The sequence below is a fragment of the Dromaius novaehollandiae genome, chromosome 12 (assembly GCF_036370855.1).
Source record: "Dromaius novaehollandiae isolate bDroNov1 chromosome 12, bDroNov1.hap1, whole genome shotgun sequence".
NCBI lineage: Eukaryota > Metazoa > Chordata > Aves > Casuariiformes > Dromaiidae > Dromaius > Dromaius novaehollandiae.
The window spans coordinates 11,808,535-11,832,393 of record NC_088109.1 but is presented as its reverse complement, the minus strand read 5'-3'; the positions used below and the strand labels follow the sequence as shown (position 1 = coordinate 11,832,393).

General features: G+C 38.5%; 1 protein-coding gene across 8 annotated transcripts in view; it reads left to right on the top strand.

The window, feature by feature from the left end:
- Window positions 1-23,859, top strand: part of ARHGEF3 (Rho guanine nucleotide exchange factor 3) — a 144,599-nt gene that overhangs the window by 105,308 nt on the left and 15,432 nt on the right. For 7 of the 8 annotated variants that reach the window (XR_010391259.1, XM_026096238.2, XM_064518930.1 and 4 more), the window contains one exon: window positions 18,065-18,172. Coding sequence is in view for 7 of the 8 variants with exons in the window: in XM_026096238.2 (XP_025952023.1) it covers window positions 18,065-18,172 (108 nt within the window). In the remaining variant the exon portion in view is untranslated. Of the gene's footprint in view, window positions 1-1,137; window positions 1,391-18,064; window positions 18,173-23,859 lie in introns of those variants that run through there. The other variant, XM_026096240.2, reaches the window with a different exon arrangement.

The following is a 23,859-nucleotide window of genomic DNA, read 5'->3' as shown; positions in this document are numbered from 1 at the left end:
AATAAACTTACTCTAAAGGTGTTGTTATCTGATTAACAGCCTTTAAAGGAACATCCATTATACAATCTGCCTTTAAAAACAAAGTGAACTTTATCAAACTGTGTAAAAGTTATTCTTAGTTGTGCTGCTTTTGTTTGGCTGCAAATGTTTAGAAGTGTTCTCCTCTCCTTCTCCCCCGTCCAGCTTCCTAGTCACCGTTTCCGTTTCCTCGTCTCCCATGTGCCCTCTTTGTCCCCTTGATCCCATGCTGCAGACGAGGCCCCTCACGCTTCCTCCCTCTTTTCAGGAACTTTTCTCTGCCTTTGCCCCGAGGTGAGCGGCAAGCAGAGTGTGCCTGGCTGTGCAGACGCCGAAACGTGCCAAGCACTGGGGTGGGCAAAGGTATTTTTCCACTCTCTCAGCCTGTTGCAGTGAAAGGTGCAGGCCGGGGAGTTCTCTGCCCAAACAACTGAAGCAGAGTGTAACCTTAAAAACCCGAGCAACAAACTGCTGCTTGCCAGACAGGAAAAAGCAACAATGTGGGTGAACAAAAAAAAAAAAAAAAAAAAAAAAAGAGGCGGGATGGGGGAGGAAGAAAACTGCTGTATGTTGTGGCCACATAACATGATGCAGCATTCCTCCACTGATGGCAGGAGCGTTGCAGTCACGCTCTAAGTGCCACGGGCATCCCTGGGAACACAGCCTGTAGCTGGGACATGCTCACTGTGCCACCTGGGACTGTATTCCCGTTACTTGCCGTGAAGTTCTGCATTTCTGTCGGGTATTTAACTGCCTGGAAAGCCCAACAAAAGATAGTAATTGAATTGCAGTCACCCTGTGAGGAGCAAACAGGAACACTAGCTTCAACTCTGTATTTGTCATATATGATAGCAATGCTTTGTGATCAGTAAGGGAGTAAAGTTACAGAGGAGAGAGAAAAAGACATCTTTTCCACTAGAAATAGCGTGTGTGTGTTCTGTTGGCTGCCGGCTGAGTTTACAGTAACTTGCTCCTTTCCACTGATTCAGCTGAGCTTCCAGCCGCCTCCCCGCCCCGTCCCCTGCCTGTGGGAGGACGTCGATCGCGGTAGCGGGCAGCGTCACGTTGCACTTGCCTGACACCAGCAGCTCGGTTCTTTCCTCCCTTATTCGAGCGCGGGAGCTCTCTCAGGTCATGCTAGCAGAAAGCTGCCGGGGGACCCGACGTCGCTTGCAGAGCTGCTGAGTGCCGGGGCGAGAGGCTCAGCTTTGTCTTCACACTTTGTACTCAAATCGAATCAGCTGTGACATCCGAAACTACTCCTCCTGCAGCCACCATGGTGGCCAAGGATTACCCCTTTTACCTGACGGTCAAGAGGGCAAATTGTGCCTTGGAAGTACAGGCAGTGGCCAGCCCAGCTAAGGAGACAGAGGTACTTAATCTACTCGTGATATGGTTGCAACTTGATTTTTCTTTGTAGTCTGGTCTGCATTGTTTTAGGGAAAATTAATGTGCTTTAGAAATAGGTTTCTAAGTATAGATACCTGGCTTGTTTCAGGCATCTTTTACTGCCATCTTTAGATGTTGGATTTTTGTCTGAAATAAAGCAAGAAATACAGAGGGCAGATTTTGGCAGCTATCATTTTAAAGAATTAATACTTCTTTTTTTCAGTGGCTAACTGAGAAAGGTCCTTTTTAGATATGTAATTTTAAGTTTATAGGTAATTCATTCTAGTGCTAACCTTTACTTAGAAATTGTTAAATTTAGTGGTTATGTGCTTTGGTGACAGTGGGTGGGAATCTGGAAAAAAGTGTTTTAAAGCATTATGTCTGTGTCTTCTCTCCACCAGGAATAAACCAAGGAATTAATCTGGTAACACAGCTCAAAACTCTGTCATATCAGCGGGTTAACTACTCTGTTTCTTAAAATGCATGAAATCCTTTAATACAACATTAAAAATTTATTCATTCATCAAAAGCCAACTTATTCATTCTCCTAAATGGTTGAACCTTTCAGGAGCTGTGTTCATGAAATACTTAAATATTTAATACTTTAGGTATGTTTAGTCTGCTTTGTGTGCTTTCTTGGAGAGAAAACAGTGACCTCAAGTATTCCAGCTGCACTGGAGGAGGGATAACATTTCCATCTGAAAGTTTTTATCACTTTATATATATATAGCTTTTTCATTAGTCTTGTGTGTTGAGTAACTTGAAGATAACTTAGAGAATTGTGTGCATTTAGTACCACTGCATCAAAGATTAATGACCTCCAGCAGCTGAATGCATCCAAAGTAAAAGAAACCCAATCCAAGTGTCCTTGTTTAATCATGGTGTATAGATAAAGAACATAACATACTGTACTCTTGTTTTTCAGTGTACTTCTGCATATAATGATTTAATTATTACAGTTACAAGACTGAATTTTTTTCAGCTGCATGTTTAAAATTAAAACCTCTTGTGCATATATGTATATATGCAAAATGCAAGTTGTTAAACACCAAATGGTTCACTTAAGTGTATTTGTTTTACTAAATACAATATTTAAAGAAATTCATTTTTAGTCTGTTTAGTGCCTGAAGGTTTTTTCCTTTTTTCTTTCTTTCTTTCTTTTCTTTTTTTTTTTGTGAATGAATAGAGTTGTCAAATCTGAAAAGCTGGAGTGCTGTTCTCTTACAATTAGGAAGAACAGCTTAATTGTAGTCAAATGTCAAAGAAAATCAAAACTCAGTGAAAGCCTAGAGCATGAGGAAGTATTGAATAACAGTTGTGATCAATCAAAATTATAAAGTGCAAATGTTTTACTTAGGACAGTTGTTTTGGATTTATAATCTTTCATTTTGTATTTTATACAAATGAGAAAATTCACACTATACTTTCAGGCTGAAAAATGCTGTTTACTGAGAGTATGACAGACTTCCAACATGCTGAAAAATAAACTTTTAAGCAGTCTTCTGTTTGTCTTAGTAGGGTATGGAAGGATCATCTGCCACTCCAAAAATTTGGCTAAAGAAGCAGAAGTAAAAAAAACAAAACAAAACAAAGAACGCTCTTTGAGAAAGCACTGTGAGGATAGATGTATGCAGCCTGTTCCTTTGAAGTCTGTCAAGATGGGGGGGAAAAACTTTTCTCTAGCTCTTACGTTTTCCCCTGTATAGTATTTACAGGTTGAAACAAAGCTATTGGGCGCCTTCTACCACAATTTTGTGTTACTACACCAGAAAGCTAGCTTGTTAGGTGTGTGTTATGAATTTTTGGCTTTGAAAGCCTGAGTTTAGTTTTAATTATCAATGTGTGAAGTTGGTTGATTTTATTATTACCTAATTTTTGCATATTTTTGTCATGTGTGAAATAGAATAGATTTTCTGTTAGTGTTTTTTTTTCTTTAGTCAGAGCTCGTGATTATTAAATATTTCCTCTGACCATATTAAATAATAATCTTCTTGTGTTTCTTGTGAAAAAAATGCAAAATGTAGTCTGGAAGATCATGTATGGTGGTTCTTACATGGGATGAAATTTAGCAAAGATTTTGAGCATGTGCCTAACTTAACCCTACTGATTTTAACTGAGACTAGCAAGAACTGTGTATACTTTATCAGGGTTAGGCTAGCACTGCACGTGCTATGAAGTTGTCTACTGAAATGGGTATACTCGCATTTGAAATCTCTAACTGCAAAACAATCATCTTTGTTAATACTTCATCAGCGCTTTAGAGGTATGGAAACTGAAATTAAGGAAGGCTAAATAGCTAGGCTGTTAGTTTTCAGCTTTGTGTGTGTGTGCATACTGTTAAAGTTTACCCAAATTTGCAGGTGGAGATCTCTGGGCAGCAAACTGAACCTTACTGGCAATAGCTTTGTTCTCAGTTGTTCTTGTACTTAGCCTGCAGACCACGACTTGAAAGCCACTGATGTTTTGGAGGAACAAGTCAGTGGCATGGAGGAGGAGAGAACAGAGGCTTCCTGACTTAGTCTGTTGTGTAAGCAGCACTTTACTTTCCATGGCACAAACTTCGTGGAAGTAGCACAGTCACAAAATAATGACTAATAAAACATCCAAAATGTATGTAAATAGTAAAAATCTGGAATCTAAGAAAAGACTGGTGTACTAGTGGTCAAAGTACACCACAGTTATTTCTAAATTCAGTTGAAGGGCAACAAAATACTACAACACCTGAGAAGTGAGTTAATACAGAAATTTATATATAAGGCCTTTACGTACATCATGCATACCCCACATAAAGTGCTGCAGTACAGTTCTAGGTGCAAACAGTAGAGAGGTGTTGGGCTCTTCCCAGCTCTTTTTCTTAATATAAAAATACAGACAGTCAGCAGAACTGAAATTAGCTTGCTTTGAAGTATGAAGAGCAGCACATCTTTCTCTTGATGCTCCATTTGCTCTTCCACTGGTTAAAGCAAGCTCCCTCCTCAGCTCCTGCAAGAGAAACAAGCAGCAGAGAAATAGGCAGTGCGTGGGCAGAGCACAGTGAAGAGCAAGCACCGTCGCAGGCTGAGGACTGAAGGTCCCAATGTGCGACTGTCACAGAGCATGTCAGCCCCTGTAATTCAAGGTGTAAGGCAAACCAGTAAGGGGAGTTTGGGAAGAAAGTTTCGTTTCCAGTGCTTTCGAATGTATCTTCTTTTAAGTCATTTCGTACTATTTACTATCAGGAAAGTAACACTGGGGAAGATGCTGTGAGCCTTGCTGGTGTGGCTGTTCTGGTATTTGCCTTTGTGCTGAGGTGTATTCTTTGGCATCATATAACCAATGATAGCTGCTGAATACAAATCCTGCCAATCCCTGGTGGAAGAGCTGCAGAAGGGGTCAAAAACGAGAATAGATGTGTCAAAAAAAAAAAAAAAAAAAAAAAAAAAAATCCTCATCCTAACAAACAGGTACAGGAGTTTGGCAAAAGCTGAGTCTTAGCTGTTCTGCTCAACAGACAGTGAACTTAGCAATGTCTTATTATTAATGAGATAAAATTTAACAAGTTTCATGGATCTGGTTTGTTGAGATACCCAGGGTTTGTTGGGATACCCAAAACCACTGGGTGCCCAATACACAGTGTTTTTGAAATGGTCATATAAGATCATTATATGGTGCTCATGGTGTTCAAAGGCAGCTTTGAACCAGTTTCCTGTATGAAATCAGTAAACTGAGTGTATGGTCACAGGGAACTGAGACACAGAGCCAAAGAGTGAGTACAGCAGAGTTTCCTCAGTTTTAACTCGACGTAGGTAGAGATGCAGTTAAAGAGAGATTCTGCCTGTCATGTCGTCAATATGAAAATAACCTAATTAGTATCTGTGAACTTAAAGAAAAAAAAATCAATCTGTATGTTCTTCATGAGATGTGAAACCTGATATTGTGCTTGAGAATGAGTGAGCCTAAAAGCAGATGTTGGTGCAACAGTAGGCACATTATGAAGCCCTCCGATACAGTGCTACTGATAATTCGTTAAGGTCTGACACTTTCCCATAGGGACGCAGTCTGCTGGGATGAAAGGAATGGCATAATGGGGCTACAGCTGATGTTCTGTAGATGAGACGCACATGCAGTTTTGTAATCATAGGGCCTTTGTTGCCTGGAAAGCTTAGTTGTTCGGTATGAACAATCTTATCTGATTTCCTTTTATTCTTAAAGAAATAAAATTAATTATAACAAGGTTCGAGCCTGCTGATTTATATAAAAACAAGTTATATAACAGTCAGGAAGTGATTTGAGATGGAGATTTAGAAACTTGTACAAGTTTTACAGTGCAGTCCATGACTTCCAGAATGAAGTAGTATATCCAAATACTTTTGTAAATCTTGCATCATTCCCCAGTCTTCATTGACATGCCTTTATAGATACTAGTATCATTCCTCTACTGGATACAATTCTAAAGCCTTCAGAAACAAAGTAGACCTCTGGTAGGTGTAATTTGGCGTAACTATGTTTTAAGAGAATGCTATGTTGATAGTTTTGGGCACCCTGAGAAAACAAATGAAAAATCTGTGCCAGCCAAATACAGACATGACAACTGATATAAAGGGAAGATTTTCACAACTACTTTACATATCTTAAAAAAGAAAAAAAATCAAATCTGAACAAACGGCGTAACTAGAATCAGGATTGAACTATTTTTTCATGTGTTTGTTCTGAAAGAACATTTAATCTGCCCTTGACTGTATTGAAATGTAGTTAAACACATGAGATATTTAGCAGTACCTATAATATTGAATGACACACTTATGTCCATGTTTCTCTGAGACTAAAAAAAGTTAAAAGACCAAACTTGTGAATGCAATGGTGCACAAAACATTATTCCTTCTGAGTTAGTGGGAAGAAGACTGCTCCTCCTTATGGGAGAGTTGAAGATAAGCTTTTGTTGTGTTCCTTTGGAGGACTTGTTGCTTGAGCTAGAAAGCTCAAGACAAAAGGAAGCCTTTTGTTTTATGTATCTGCAAGAAGAGACTCTTTCCAGTGCTGAATTCTGCAGCTATTTTCTTCTGGTACTGGATAACTGAGCACTAAGGATTTGGATTATTTCATATACTAATTATAACCCACAAGTATAATTAGTACTAAGCACGTGGTAAAAACACATGGATACAATAACAAAAGATACTAATAGCTTCTTTTCTCGCATGTGTTCATTTGTGAAAGACTCTGTATACAGGCACAACCCAGAGAGGTCTGTGGCGTGGGCAGGGCATTAAGGTAGGCAGCCTGAGTTGAGCCTACACTACAACCTTGCATTTATGCTCTGGGAATCTCATTCAATCCTGTTGTGTGACAGAATTTTATTAAATGACTGTGGTTGGCCATTCAATCTCTTCTTGGTTCTGTCTAAAGTAGTAGAAGCTGCAAGAACCCTATAAGGCTAAAGAAAAATCTATTACTAAATGCTTGAATACCTCTTTATTCCCTGATCAGGAACAGAAGATCTTCTGTAAATCTGGCTCTTGGTCCTTCACAAAACTGTTGATCAATAGACACATGTTCATCTGCTGCAGACTGTCAGACCACACTGATTACTACTTTTTCAATAGTTTCAATATCCATATAAAAAGCTTTAGCAGTAGCTTTTACTTGCCTACTCTCTCACCCAAGGATTCAACCCCATCGGTGATAGACGTCGTATGCTGACCAGAGGAATGGCTTATTTGGAGTAATTTTGATTAAGAACACCATGAGCTCAGACATAGCTTTTACTAAGGCTGACTTCCAGTAACAGACTGATGCGTTTTGTTTTGTTTTAATGGATATGTACTATTAAATGGATATGAAAATCGATTATCTGAATGTGGCTGAAAAGCAATAGAAAATCAGAAAGTGATTAAACGTTAATTTCAGGAGAAGTCAGTGGTGTTCTTCACTGACCATCAGTGTTTGGTGTGTTGCATTTCCTTGTGTATCTTAGCAGTTACATGATACTTGCCTTAATGAAAACAACAAAACCTTTTACTGAGCAAAGATAAACAAAATGGAAAAGCGAGATGGTTGGTCGCAGGATCACTTGAGGAGCTAGGGTATCTAAATACTGAACTAGTCCTCTGTCTTTTTATATTTTTTTATTTATATATAAAAGTACTTCTGTAATATTGTTTAACTTCTTTTTTTTTTTTTTTTTTTTTTTTTTTTTTTTACCATTTCCATTTAACCTTTTCTTGATCACAAGAAATCCAACAATGCAGCGGAAGTCTTTGAAATATTAAACTTCTCTTCCTTGTTAATTCTTAATCTAATTTGCAGTTACACTATTTAACAAATGCTACATGTTAAAAAAAAAAAGTTATGCAATTAGTATGCTTGAGTACATTTGAAAAAAAGTAGTTATGAAACTGAGCGAGTTTGAAATTGCATCATTTATGTATGGGAAGATCAGCATGGTTAAGTTGAAACTTAATGCCCACAATAGGACCATGAAAACTTTTGAGTGTCTTGAGCAACATCAAAGTAAATGGTGCTTGTGGTTAAGGACAGAAGAAGTACAGTGAGAAGCAGAAGTTCAAGAGCTGTTCAAGAAGTTCAAGATGTACTCTCAGTATCTGGACAAGGAGCCTCCCTCAAAAATGTCTTCCTTAACTTGTAATAAATCTGATATCCCTTAAGGCTCATATGTTTGCAGAGAAAAGACATCTAGGATTAGGATTAGTATTCTCATTTAAACATGTTTTTCATAACTACAAACAAGGAGAGGAGACAGCTTTGCTTAGCTCTCCAAATGCTGCTAAATATCTATGCTAGAAAAAGCTCTTCCTTCTTAAACCTCCAGTTCTTTCACTTGTACAATTTTGTGTAAATGAAAAGGAGATGAGGACTGAGATTCTGTGGTAAAATGAGGTATCTGTTTCTGAGATAACTGTTAGCAACTATTTGTGCAGTCTTTAGCCATTCCAAACAAGTTTTGCTCCCCATGCTCTCTGAGGTTTGCACTCCCACTCCCCCAAAAACCTGAACAAATAATAAAACAACTTTAATGTCATGGGAACAAGGTTGTGTATTCTTCAGAGTAAGAATGTTCTCCTGCTCCAGGGTACAGGAGCCAACGTGATGCCTCCCCACCTTGCTTTAGTGTTTGAGGTCTACTGTATACCTCACCGAAGTTAATTTTGAGGGACATCTTAAAGAGTAGTTCTAAGAATTTTCTTGCACTCCTGGCACAGCCTTTTATATGTTTTGTGTTAGCACCAAAGTCAGCTAAACATTTATAAAAACTTCTTGTTGTTGAAAGCGCTAGAAGCTTTCAATTGTAAAGCAGTACCCTGAAGTTGCTCAGAGAGGCCCATGAAAAAGCAGGAATATCGATATCAGAAAACAAATGTGTCTTTTCAGATTTTTTGTTTACATTGGGAGAAGGCAGTTTTTTCACTGCGTCATGCGCGTACCTTGTCTCCTGTGGCATCTCTGCTAACAGTTTTCTTTGTAGCTGTGTTCATAGAAGCTCCACGTGGTTTTAAAACAAAAATCATTTTGTGACTGTACTTCTTGAATATGCAAAATAATTCTGTTCAGAACTCATAATAGCAAGCTGAGTCCTTATGTCATTGCACAGGCGTAAACTGCTTGCTCTGCGCAGCTCTCCTGCGGGCTAGGAGGGTGCTGCTGCCTCCGCCTGAAGGGGCAGCAGGTGGAAGTGGAGGTGAAGGCGATGGTTCCAGCTCACCGGGGCAGCGAGTGACAGGGTGAGAAGCGGAGCAGAGGACTGCCTCGTTGTAGGCCTCGGGCTTAGTTTGAAACATCGCTGTTTTGCATTGAATGTATCACAGTCTAACTGAACTATGGGACGGTTATTGGACAACTGTATTTTTTAAAGTACAAAGCAAATTTCGTAAGGAGTGGGGGTGGGTGTATGGTGAGGCTATGCTCAGGGATTTGTGAGGGAGCTGGTTTTATGCTCTGTTAGCTGGAACAGTAGCACAGGATTCCTTCCTGTTTTCAGTATATTATAGTTTATTCAGTATCTCCTTACATCTCTTACGCTGCAGGAATGTTAGACCTAGGAACTGGGGCCGTTCACAGTCTGTCCTTGTTGCCTCCTAATATCCTGACGTATTAACGCCAGAGGAGTGTCCGGGATGCCTCGTGCTCAGGGCCGTGTTTAATTCGGCAAGCAAGTGGCGGCAAGGGGGGAGTACAAGGAGGCTGACCCGAAGGCCTCTGGGCCAGGGCGCATCACTGACAGGGGAAGTGGGCACGGAGCCACAGGGAGAGGGGCCAGGAGATTTTGTGATAAATTGCAAGTCATGAATGGTCTTTAATCTTTGTAAAAGTATACATTATATTTTCCCCCCTTTTAATGAAATGTTAGCGAGTTGCAGTCTTGGTCTGTTCCAGGTAGCTGTATTCTCATGTGCCGCATAATTGCAGTGAGCTGAACATGGAAACATGGCAAACCACCACACTTGGAATCGCTGATCTGTTCTGCCTAACAGCGGTTTGAAACAAACAGCTTGCTTTTATATTGCTATTTAGAAACTCACCCTAGGTTGTCTACTTGTTTACTGGCATGCCAGCTTCATGTCTTGTTTGTTCCAGAATGGAAGAGGTCTTTCGTAGGTGGCCTGTACAAGCAGCTTTTAATGAGAGGAAATTCGGAATTTAATCAGCTCTACATTAGTTGTCTGGGTTTCTCAGAGTTTCTGGTTACTCATGTTAATTCACCTTACTCTGTAGGTTTTTCTGTTAATTTGCCTTCATTTCCTAACTGCTGGTAGAGCTATTGATTTCTGCATATTGCAGACAAATGAGTTTCCAGCTGAGGTGGCTGGAGGCAACTTGTCCTTTTGCTGCTGATGCTTTGGTGGTTGTCGTGCGTGTGGCAAACCAAACCCGAGTTCTTCAGCGTGGGGACTAATGGTGATGGCCTCCTTGGGGGAAGCAGCCAGCCTTTGATGAAACACGTAATGCAATGATGTGATGCAAACTTCAGCTTATTTTCTTCACCTGAGGATACTTCACCACTTCTCTATATGGCTTTTCATTGTATTCAACTATTGTTTTGGATTCACCTCTTTATAATACTATGATTAAAGCAAAATATCTCTGGGTTTTGCTTTATTTGCTGGCTGTTTTTGTGAAGACTGGTGGAGGAGGGATGACAGACCAATTCCTTCCCCCGCCTGAGAGCTCAAGTGGTTGAATTTGTGGTTTTGACAGAAAGTTGAGAAGGTCTGTTACTGATTACCGTTGTTCATTGGTTGATCAAGTTGCATTTATGTATCAATTTACTTCAGTTACTTAGTAATTGTTTCTTGCTTTGCTGGTTGTGGGATGTCTCTCCTAGGATTTAGAATGGATTTTTGTGGATGATTTTAGTCCTGTGTTGTACGAAGTAACTTTACTTCAAACTCTGAATCATCTACTTTGTTTTTCTTGACCATGGCCCACGGCTCTAGAAGAGTGAATATTCTTGAATTTCCCAATCAGAATACTTCCAAGGTATCAAGAAGCAAAGGCAAATTTTCTGCCTTTTCAGGTACTAGAAATACAGTCTCTGTTAGCACCAGTAACCCCTGAGAAGGTTGTGCTGGCTCCAGGATTGTTCCAGCTCTGTAAGAGCAGCCACCAGCACTTTTGTAACAGAGCTGTTTTCCCAGTTCACTTGTTATCCTGGCTGGATCTTGCTTATAATCTTGTAGTTAGCTGACCGGCTTCTGCTTATTATGGAGTGTAATTCTTTCCACAGGGAAGAACTAGTTCTAGATTTGCCTCTTTTTGAAGGCGCAAAAAGCCCAAGATGCATTGCTTATTTTATTTTTAGGTTAAGTGTTTGCTGTATTAAGATACTCTGGTGTAACATGGATTCTTTTCTATTTTAACCTTTTTTTATTTGTGTTTTCTTTTGCTTTGTTTTTTATCCTGCTAGAGGTTAAATATTGGTAACATCCTGTGGAACAGAGCTTGAATACTTTTTTTTTTTTTTTTTGTTAAACTCCAAGTTTTGGGGACATTTATTAGAACTCTTTAATCCTAGGCCAATTTAACTAGTAGTAGTCTAATAAAAATAATAATGTTGGGCTTCCTGCCATGACAAATGTTGACTTACCCATATAAAGCTGACTAAAAACTAGTAACTTTTAAAGTATAGGAGAATGGAAATTTAGCCAGTAGTGTGAAGTCTGAAACAGAGCAGTGCTGTTTTAGTTTTCTGGCACTGCTTGGGGGTTATGTTTGAAACAAAGATTGCTTTACAGTTTCAATCTACAGGGTCTTCCGTTTATTACACGGGTAACTCTTTTGTGTCTAGTTTCAATTAAAGCATTTTGCACTAATGCATGTTTCCATAGAACAGAATTAATACTTTAGATACCTGTTTTTCTAGGTTCACAAATAGACAGTGTATTAAAGGGAAAAGAATGACCAGCATATTTTTGATTAAAAAGTGAAGAAATTTAGCAGCTGGAAATCTAGATTTCAGAACTTCTTGCTCTGTGAAATTTCTAACTCTAGTAAGGTGGACACTAAATAGTTAAGAAAGTTTTAGCAAGCATTGCCAATGCCGGCTATTTTGTATGTGAATCTAGGGAATTTTCGTTTGCTTTTGAAGGTAGTTGGGATGACTTTGACTATTCTAACATGCTAAGCTCCTGTAGAAGTTTTCAGTTACTACTTATTTTCTGGGTTGACTTAAAATCTCTGTAAGTCTAATTTGCTGGGTTTATTTGTTTTTAAATATAATCAGAAGAATGAACACAATATGGTCACAGCAGTGCTGCACACAGGCTGAAGACAAAAGTGTAATGGCCCCTCAGGGAAATATTTTCCCTTGTTTGTCAAATTCGGCACCAGTTCTCTGACATGTTGTCTGTTGTTGAAACTGCTGATAAGAGACGGGATAGTCAGGTGGAAAAACAATTATGCTAGCAGTGGATGTACACTTGCTTTTACTGTTCACTGGGAGGAAATCGTGGCTCAGCTGGTCAAAAGCATAGAATGAAAGAACTTTGCGCTGAGGTACCAAAGCAAATGAAGAGCCATTATGTGGCACCTAGACTACTCCTGTATTCTTCAGTATGTGTTATCCAGGTCATCGCTTCTTTGCAGACAATATAAAGGGAACCTGGCCTAGTTCTTTTTGTTTCCTTTTGTTTGTTTGTTAGAAAATTAAAATCAATCTTTTGCTAGAGTAATTTATCTATCAAACTGTGGTAATTAAGCTGTGGGTGGTCTTGTGGAATGACACTGTATAGAAAACTAATCAATATTATTAAATGGATTTAACTTGCTCTGACAGGAAGGCACTTTGAGCTTTGGGGAAATTCCATTCTTTACGTATACCAGTAAAAGGGTCATTTCGCTTTGTGGATGAAGAGCATGAGAAGTCTTAGCCTCTTCCCCTAGATTCCTCTTATCTTTTTGTATCTGTGTAGTATGTTATTGGATATAATATATCCAATTGTTAGGTGCTGGTTTCACCGATGAAAGAAAAACAGCAACATCAAATTAGCTGTCAGTAAATTGCAGCTGATGGAAGTGCCTAATCCTTCAAAGCATCTTCCGCTTTAACATGCTTTAGTGTACATTGAATGCTTGGCTTGCCCCAGGAATGGGGGCTGTACGCTAAGATTCAGGCTTTTAAACAGTAGTCCCTATGTATTAGATAAAGATGAAAAAAATTATACCAAAATTATCTTTTTGTCAAAATGCCATTGTTTTGAAATGACCTTATTGCAGTTTTAAAAAGCAGCACTTACATTCAGTTGCAAAGAAATGACTTTCACTTTACTGAAGAAGGAGTTGGCAGAAGCTATTTTATGGCATCCTTGTAGAACTATAGCTGAAACCACTTGCTATATATGTTTCCCAGCTGTCCAACAGCAGAATACTAATTTCTGGAGATTTTAAGGTTATACATTAAAAGCTAGAGTTTTCCCTTCTTATTCAGTGGTTTAAGCAGTTAAGATTAGAGTTTAATACACAGAACATACTAGGAATACAAATGCAAACATATATAGGATCTACAGAATAAATTATAGTGAAGAAGCAATTCTAGAGCACTGTACTCTGTGCCAGATTAGAAGAATGGTGTGGCAGGACATCTTTAAACTAGCTTCTTAGCTAATAGTTTCCTTTCTCAGTTCTGTGATTTTGGCTGATTATGCCATTGTGGTTATTCTAATCTCCCTTCCTATGAATTCTGCAGAAAAGTATGTGATATAAATATACTCTCTCAGAAGGACATAGCAGCTGTTTGAAATGTCCACTGTATATTTTCCAGAGCCATCCAGATTTTGGACAGACTTGCTTATTTTTCCATTTTTCGGTTTCAAGAGTTCTTTTTGAAGATGTATATACACACAGTCTTTTCCAGCTTTTATTTTCTGTTCAGTGAATTCAAATATGCAAATCTTACTGAAGTCATCTTGAGTTCAAATGTGCAACTCCCTCCAAAAGCCATCTGCTCTTTGTTCTAGCCTAGTCAGGTATTAATTTGACTTTGCTTGACTGTTTAGCCTTTGAAGTTTCTGCACTCATGTTTCCCTCAGCTTTATTTAGCCTTATATCAAATTTAAAGCACTGTTAGATTAACATCACTTGTTCACATATACCAGCTCCACATTTTGGAAACTTTGCCAAACTGTAGTCTGGATCTTTTGTTTTCTGACTTGCTTCCCTTACTGTTTTAGGAAGCCTTCATGACTCTGAAAAACATTTAGTTTTATTTCAAAACTCTGAAATGTTTAGTTTAATACCAATAATAAATTTAAAAGGCCAGGCAAACCATTCTAACTCCTGGATTTTCTCTGTCATAACCTGGACCAGTTCCCAGTCTGGATAGGTAATAGTTTGTTGCAAGTGGATCCAACCACTAAATCCCTAAATGCCATCTCTGTCTAAGTTCCCTGAACTGGCGGGGAGAGATGTGAAGGAGGGAGGAAGGATGGATGACTTCGGCTGTCTCCGGGTCTTCTGAGCACACTCAGAGGTGCAGATCTTGAGTCTCATGTTCATTCTTCCTGGAGAATGTGTCCCTGCTGGAGCGTCTTCGTGCTGGAGAGACGCTGGAATCGCGCAGTTCTTCTGAGCTCCTGTGCTTAGATTCATACCCCAAAAGATTTTATGATTGTGGGACCTCCAGTTAACTAGAAAACCAGAGATTTTTGGAGACAATATAGCAGTAAAATAAGGAACACATGTATTAGGAACTCCTAACCACAAGCAGGTGGTTTTTTTGTTTGTTTTAATAGAGATTTAGGAAGCAGCATCTGGAATGCAATCCCCTGATCTTACTGGACTAACGTGCAAGTCCAGATTCTGCTCAGTATCTCTGGGTAAAGCAGAATTGTTCATACACATTTGTCTTTCCAAGAACAGAGCCTTTGGTTAGAAAACAACCATCTGTTTAAAACTCGCTCTTCATCTATACGCTTGACTGTGGAATTTTTTCCTGTCCAGATCGTTGGCCTCAGCAGTCTGCTCAGCTTCTGTGTGTCACTGGATCAGAGGGGGCCATGCAGAGAGCTGGAGAAGCAGAGGCAGAATGGACATGGAACATGCAACAGGACTGCTGTGACACTCCTACAAAAAGCCTTAAAGCTTCAGTATTTCTCACTTGCAGTTTTAGAATTGCTCTGGTAGTGTTATGTTTTCATTGCAGAGTCAAAGCCTGACCTGTGCAAGCTTTATTATTCCACTACGGAAGGGCAATTCAGTGTTGATTGCTCTCACTGTCAGACTTCTCCGAAGGAGATGACACCCGAAATGCTACGGATAGATGTATTTCCCCTTACAGTGAGGTATTTTAAATAATTGTATTGGAGAGATTTCAGTAATAATGCTGATCTCTTTTAATAAGATTGAATTCTTAATTTGAACTACATGTACTGGTTTGAATTCTGATCAGATTGTTCAGGGTAAAATCTGAATACGATACACTAGGTGAAGAAGACAGAATGGGAAGTTGTGATAGCAGGGAAAGGACCTTTGCAAGCACACCTGCATGCAACATATTAGCTAATTTCCTTTGACTACTGGAAGACCCTGGCTAGGAGAAAGTAAAGGTTTCAGAGACTCTTTGGGCTAAGATGAAAAAGTGAAATCATTCTACTTTTCTTCCCTTCTTCCTTGCTCTCCAAGGGAAAAAAGGTGACTTCCCTTCTTTTGACTTGGGCTAATTTTCCCCAGGGTTATTTGATGCTGTGCAGCAATTTTCACAGCTGCCGGAGGTTTATGTGCCCCACACAGCAGAGCAAATTAGGTCCTGGTCTGAGTGCTTAGATTGCAGGCTTCATGCGGTCATTAATAAAATGTAAAACTTGTAAAGCTCTGTGTAAAACTTCAGCTGCAGGCACGTGCGGAGTATGTGGAAGTATTCAGATGAGGATGAGGATAGGCTTGTTTCACTCCTTGTGCCATTCATGCTTAGGTTCAAACTACTCAGGAAGATTCATTCAAATTTTTTGCAGCGCGCTTGAATGAAAAGCTGCGGAGATGCAGTGAAATGTGGATATGTTTCTTTCATAATTTCATTCATTGTCAGATTTCACATGCTTCTGGGCTTACAGTTGTGTTAAGAGGCTGAAAGACTGTGTGTGCAAAACTGAGTAGATCACAATATCTATGTAAAAGGTCCTTTAGACTGAGGAGTTTTTAACTTTCAGACAAGATAGGGCTATGAAGATATGCCTATAGATCAGGTTGTACTTCTTTAAATCAGTTTTGTCTTTTAAGCAGAGACCATCCACGCAGCAGCAAAGTTATGAGATAACAGAGGGCATACAGCAGTGAAGGAGAAGGAAATTCTTTCTTGTAATCCCCTTCTCCCTGTTCTCTGGAAGGTTCATATAGCCTTGAGTACCAGATTTTGCTTTAGTAATGTTGGAGATAATACTTGTGCGCAAGTAAGCTTTGCTGCTAAAGTAGAGCAAAAGTTGCTAGCAAAAGCCGTGCTGCTGGCGCAGCGCGGGCTGCCTCGCTGCCTGGCGCTGCGTGTCCGTTCACTGCAGTGCAGCGTGATTGACAACAAGCAGGCTCAGCCACGGGATAGTAGTTGTGCGGCAGGATTGGCACTCTGGATAATCAGAAAAAAGGCAGCAGCTGATGACTGAGCAGTTAGAGAAGAATTACAGTGGCGGCTCATAGGTTTCGGTGTGTTGGGGGGGATGAAATAAGTATGCTAGTGGTGCTGCAGTGACGTAAAAAAAAAAAATACTCCATCAAAACCTGTGTTGAAGAGATGGCTGCTGAAAAGGAAGGAATATGAATTGCAGTGCCACGCTGAAGATAAGGGTGCAGCTTGATTTAGGCTGCTAAAATGCCTTAATGCTAGGTTTCCTGTGTGGAAGAATACATTATTTTTGCTACAGGGTTTAACACTTTGTCCCTCATTTCAGAAGACATTTATGGAGTTCCAAATCTGCCTGCTGAGAAGTAAATTAAATACGTAGCTGCTTCTCACCTTTCCTCTGTTGCTGTGCTAATGGGAGAATTTTTCTTGCCAGTAACACAGATCACGATCATTGCTGCTGAGTGGTTTGGTTTTTTCTTTTTTCTTTTTTATTGGTGCCAGAAAAGATGACGAATCTGCATTATTTACAGAAGGATTTGGGTCTCTGAACAAAAGGATAGTAGACATGATGCATTTTCTAAAAGCTATGTCTAGGAAATTGAAGGCATAGGAAGCCTACACAAACTTCATAAGCATGGCTGAGAAAGAAAGATGAACTGCTTTAGGCTGTTCTTGAAATATGATGTTGGATGGGTTTTTTAACTTCACTTGGAAGATTTGGCTCTTTTTCTGTCGAAAGTTGCCTTTTGCATGTGCTGTTCAAGATCCATTAAATGTCAGATGGAGGTTAGGAAGCCAAGGGTAACTGTTCTATTTCTATGTATTTATAATAACTTTTCTTGTGTTATGGTATTTGTTTATATTTTTCTTCTCTGCAGAACAATTGGCATATTATTGTATTATATTGAAGTGGTTATGTATTACTAAAAGGGGGCATAATGGCTGTTAAAAGTATATATGAAAAGAAAAACATTTAATTGAATGTTTTATGGTAGATTTTTGTTTATTTCAATTTTGCTTTCTATTTTATGCAAAAATAAAATGTGTGTAAGCATGTCATTAATGTATTCATCTGCCTTTGTATATAGGTATGTTCCATAGGTACACTCAAAGGACACTTACAAATAGTTAGAGGTTTTTGTCTAAATTGTGTTTGCTAGAATGAAATACAGCTAACTGATTATAGAATCATGTGCTGACAGTGCTAGAAAGCAAAGAAACATATTGCATCTTTTTAAAGTATTCCTTTCAATGACAAGATTATCATAGCATGCATTAGCTGCAGAGCACTGCTGAAAATCTATTTTTAAATTGAGTTAGTATAATAACATGTTTTTGTCTCTCTGTACCCTTCTCTCTTCCCCTGCTCCCAGCTATGTCAGTTGCTCCATGAATACACGGTATTTCAACCATTTCCAGGATCTATATGTACCAACCTGAAGTCATCTGTCATTGTCAGCATTAAAAACTGCCATTTTTTATTTACTACCCTAATTAAACCAGACTTACTAACTTGCTTTTTATAATGCTTTCTCAGAAAAATCAGCAAAACCAGCAGCAATGTTTATCTGATTATGCTCACATTTTTTTTTCCTTCTTCCCCCCCCAATACAGGAGCCAAGTACCAAACGGGCCAAGCCTCTTTCTAGAGTTACATCACTAGCAAGCCTCATTCCTCCTGTACGGGCCACTCCATTGAAGCGGTTCAGCCAGACGCTTCAGGTAATAACAGTAAACATATTGCTGTTTTAAGTTGCATTTCAACAAGGGGAATACGTGCATACTCACAATTTCTTCTAGGCTTATTCTTTTCAAATCATGCTGCCCATACATGCATATATGGGAGTGTGTGTACACGCACATACACGCGTACACACAGTGTATATCATTGATGTTTTACATATGTCGAATTAAACAGCAACAAAAAGTATTCGCCATTCCCACTTGCAGCAAAAGGTGCAGTAATAATGGAGAGGGGAGTTGTACTGACAAATGGAAAAAACGCTGTGGTTAAAACTGTGCAACTGCCATAATTGTCATGAGATGGTTTATATTTCTTATTCTCTACTAACAGCTACATATTCAATATTGTGATTGTCAGAGAGTTCAGTCAGGCATCAGCAGGCTTTTAAAAATTAATACATCTTTTTTTTTTCCTAGCTAAAATGCAATTTATAATTATATTTCAAATAAACATAGCCTCACACACTAGTGTAATGCAATGAACAGGTTAGATAATTTATGGCTACAGAGTCAATCAACTTTTAACTCAAGACTCTCACTTGAAAAACCACTTCTCTGTCCAGATAATTCACGTTTTGTAATTACCAGGAAGAAAACTATTACACCAATAGTATATAAAAGTTAATGTATTAAAGGAGTATGACAATTGCTGTGTAAATTATAATGAAGAACAGAATTTTTCCGTGGTATGTTCTGTTAATTTTGTTTGGTTTCTTTGTTATTTATGGTATAAATAGTAACACAGGATTGCTAAATTTCTTTCTGTATTGTGAACTTTGACCTTCCTTGAACAAAAGGCTTAGTGACCAGCTGTAAAGAGTAATTTTTATGAAGTTGATTATAAAAGTAATAAAGAGGAAGCAAATTTGAAATGCAATTTAGAAATTAAATCGTTTTGTAGTTTCAGTTTCCGTATTAAGTGCATAATATTTAATATACTTGGAGACTAATGGAACTTAAATTTGTAAAGTATTTCATGTGTTCAGGCCTAGAGACTTCAAGACCTTTGTGGGCTTGACTGCTGTTGATTCGGATGAGTGCAAAACAGGGCTCAAATACTGCTGTGGGCCTGGCCTAGAAAGCTTATAACATTTCAGTGTTTCCTCTTTGAAACAATGCAAGTAAGAAGGCTTGTGTAAAATCTAAAGAGAATTATGTAACAAGGCTATTTGCTCTGAAGAGAGGAAATGCAAAAATATCTTGAATTTATTAAGAAGGTTACTTAACCAAAATTAGCTCAATCAGAGCTTTCGTAATGTTGTCATTAATCAAAGAGAGAGAGAAAAAAAACTTCTTTACAGCTAGGAATCTGATGACAAATACATATAAAGGCGTGAAAAAATATTCTGTAGTGGTAGTTGATCTAGCAAGCACATATTACGGGGTTTGTTTAACGTGGCGTTTCCTGTGTTCTGTCCCTACAGTTTTGCAAGTGCAGCCATCTACTTGCAAAAACTGCATTTATGGGGCGGGGGGAGGGTGAGATGGCTGAGCTCGCTTCAGACTGTGTTTGATCCAGAAGGTATATGATAGCGTGACTGGAGCAGAGATGCCTGTGTTCCCTGGGGTGTATAAATCTCCTCCACAGTCTGCCTGTAAGCACAACTTGGCCCGACTCTGAAGGAAGGACTACATTAGTTCCAGTTGCGAGGAGTGTGGAAAGTGAATTGATTTTTGGCTAAGCTGCTTCTGAGCACAGCACTTCCCCTTTCACAGCCTTAGACAGCTGTTGTGCTCATTTAAGTACCTACCCTGGTCTGTAGTGAATGCCTTTGACGCTGGCTTGTCCGATACAATGTTGTATTTAATGAAGTTTGATTTAGACTATCAGAAACAAACTATGCTTTCATGCATTAGCAGCTTCCCTAAATGTTAGTGAGGGCTACATGAATGTGTTTCAGGGCAAATCTTGACAAAAACGGGGGAAAAGGTGGTTTTGTTGCAAGTTCTACTGTTAGGAGCATTTCTATCTCACTCTGTTCCTGTTGATTTTAAGAATTATATTTTAATCAGCTGTCTGCTTTTAAGCAGATTAAGCTGTGATGTTATTCATACCATCTCCTCCAAGTAACTATGTGCTTGAAGGAGCTGTGATGAGAAATCAACCTGAATGATCTCCAAGTGCTAGGTCTGAATCCACTGCCAAGGGATGGATGCTGGCCATGTCTCTCAAAAATGCCTCCGTGGCTCTCCGTAAATTCACTTTTTATTTGATTTTGTCAACAGCAATAGAACAGGGAAGAAGAATGATCTTACACATTGTGCTCAGGTGCCCCATTTGGAATGATTTAAAATGTTCTGTCAATCTGTACTGCCCCCCTAGGTAAATGCTTTGCTTTTATTTTTTACTTTAATATGTATTGACATGACTGTCATGGTGCCCTGTGGAACAATATAGAGGGTGGGTTTTTTCCCCATTTAATAATACTTGCAAATTAAAAGAAAATGAAGTGTTAATTTTTCTTGTTGGATGAGTTTTCCGTATGTTAGCTCTCTATTGCTAAGATATTTCAGTCAAAAACCATGTTTCTTCTTGGATTGCTGCTGAATTTTCTGTATCTGTAAAATGAAGAAAACTACTATCATCAACACAAAATCCAAAATAAACTCCTCTTCTTTGCCTGGAAAAAAAACCAAAACCAAACCAGCAGAACATTCAACCCGAAAGACCACTCCAACAGCATCAGTAAAAACTATTAGAAAATGCTGGGTTTCCTTCATGGGATTTTATACAAACCTTCTTAAACAATTCTTGCTCAGTGAAAGATGTGTCTAAGATGAGAAAAAGTTTATTGTGCATAATTTCCCTTACCTCTGTAAATGTCATTTCCATCTTGTGTTAATGAACCTTCTGCATGCAGGTCGAGGAGGAAATACCTCTGTACCTGAGATCTAGTAGTGTTTCTTTTAAGATATTTTCTTATAAGTGCTGAAGTTTTGCATGTTTTATTGGTTTATAGAGGTATTTGATTTTTTTGTGTATCTTATCTCTTAATTTTATTAGCATTTTGCACATTACTGTCAGTACTTTTCACAAAGATAACCAAGCCACAAATTATATGAAGTCTTTCTAGCCTTCTGTGTTTTTTTTTTTTTTTTTGACTATTTATAATCACTGTGTTTCTGTCACTTAGAGCACTGTAGGTTAACTGACTAAAATAATGCTTTAAGCTTCATCTTTGACAGAGTGAGTCTGTCTGTACATCTGCAGGATACCAAATGCTAAGCAGGTATACCTATTTATTTATCCACCTGGAAAAACATCTTATTTCATAGCTGTATTTTCAGTCTGCATCAACCTAGACTAATGATTGTGAAGATTGGATTTCTACTTGGTCTTATTCACAGCCGTGCTATTCAGCTTAAAAGCTGAAAATAGGATCAGAAAATGAACTCCAGCTAACGCCAAAGACAGAAGTTAGTCTTGCTACCTTCCGGTGCATTTTCAGTTGTCATCAGTGTATCTTGAGTTTAAATATGGAGTCCAAATTATTTTTATCTTTTTTAGGATACCACAAAATTCTGAGAATCTTTGAGAAGAAAACTCTTTTTAACATCAGTTCTGAATGCTGGGACTCATGTATAGGTCCCTTTTTCCAGTACATAAAGCTGTTTGTTTTACTGCAGCTGAAATTACAGTTGGTGTATTGCATGATCTAGTATCAGTAACACACGGACCCTTCAGAGTAACAGTCCTGTATTAGCCTGTGCAAGTTACTGCAGCCAGATAAATATAGGAAACAAAAACAGGGGTTGTAGCCTGATTTTCCTCCAGCCCTCTAATTTTTGAAGCTATATGAAAATTTTAATAACCCCGAACTTTGTTAAGGGGCATAGTTTTTTAACCAGTATCCTGGGCATGTATTTTAAGGAGACCATAACTAATAAAACATTTTTAATAGACTGAAAATGTAGAAATGCTATTTTGCCATTTCTACAATTCCTGAATAGACTTCTGTCACACCAGTGACTTCTACATGGCAAGTGCCAATCAAGGGTGCCATCAGAGTATGTTTAAACTTGTTTTTGAAAATCACCATCAGAACATAAATTTAGATCTCTCATCCACTAAATTGAAATGGGTCTGTCTATCTGGGGGAAAATGGGTTAAACAATAGAATTGAGATGGTTGCAATGGTGTTGTAAATTTATCTTAGACTATCAGAGCATTTTATTGAATGCATTTATTATTTATTTGTTTTTTAAATTAGACATATATTAGGTTTGCCTCTGACATTCTGGTCTATTACAGCATTAAAGATTCAAGTTTACTTGACTCTCAAGTGACAAAGTATTAATGTTAGCAATAAATAGTTGTTCCCTGGTGTTGCATTAGCTTGGCTCTTCTTACAAGCCAATTTGGAGAACATACAGGCAAAAAAGGAGAAGATAATATGTTAAAATAAGCTTCAATTCCACACTGAAGTATGTGATTCCTTTCCGAATTAGATTTCAATATATCAGGTGAGGTCAGTAACTGCTTTGCCTTTGCTGTGCTAGTGTATAAAACAAGGAAACATGTAAGACAAAGCCACTCGCTTTTGAAGTGAACCTTGTTCTCATCATTCAGTAATGCCGCACAGCTTTTCTGTCCTTTTCCTCGAGATATTTTTTCCAATAGTATCAATTACAGATGTTCTCAACACAACATTCCTTATAAATTTTAGGCAAGGTATATTTTGTTTGATAATTAAAAGGCTGCTCAACGAGAAAAATTGATTAAATATGGGGTGCTTACTGTATCTAGATAGCAGAGGTGCTAAGTAAGCAAGCAGGATTTGGGTGAGTTTAGTTTCCTTTTGAGTCTCTTTGCCTTTTTGTGCCCCTTCTGTGCAGCAGTAGACGGTACAGGGCTGTAGAGAACAGCAGGAGGCATTCTGATGCAGTGCAGAGGAGCTTAGGTTAATGCTCTCAGTTGGTGTGAAAGCTTATTTCTCGGAGCAGACCGTACATAATTTCAGTTTGTTATTACACCTTACGTATGGGTGCATGTCATTTTGTAACACAATACATGACTTTTTGTTAAGAGGTTTCAAGATCAATATACTTACTTTAAAGATAGTTCTGTCTGATGCTTTTCATTGTAAGTAATATCTTCATTCCACATGAAACATTCCTTTTAAAAAAACACCACCACCACCACCAAAGGAGCTGTGTACTGGAGGATGTATGCGGGCATGCATGGAAGGGGTTCTCCACTGTGGGTCATGGAGTGACAGCTGTTCTGCTTGGCTGCATTCTCCTAGTTGGTGGTTTGTGGATGCAACACACCTGCCTCTTCTTTTCCCCAACTGTGTCCATTTGCATGTGAAAATAATTGGTTCCATGTTTCATCTGTTATAACAAGAACAAATTAAGCATGTAATTTCATGTGTGTTTCTTTATCTTCTTAAATCTTTGAAGGAAGACTAGCACCTGATTTGCAAAGTTTTGAAAGGTTGGTGTAAATACATGTTTGTGTGTGTGTATGTGTATGTATATATATGTATGTATATACATTTTAAGGGTTTGTCAGTTACCAAGGAGAACTCAAAATATCTTTTGTTTAAAAAAGATGGGTTTTATTTATGTAATATGTCTTCTGATATTTTAAAAACATTGCATTTACAGTCACTGTTTGCATTTCATGAGTTCTTATCTTGGGAGGAGAATTTCAACTATTTTGC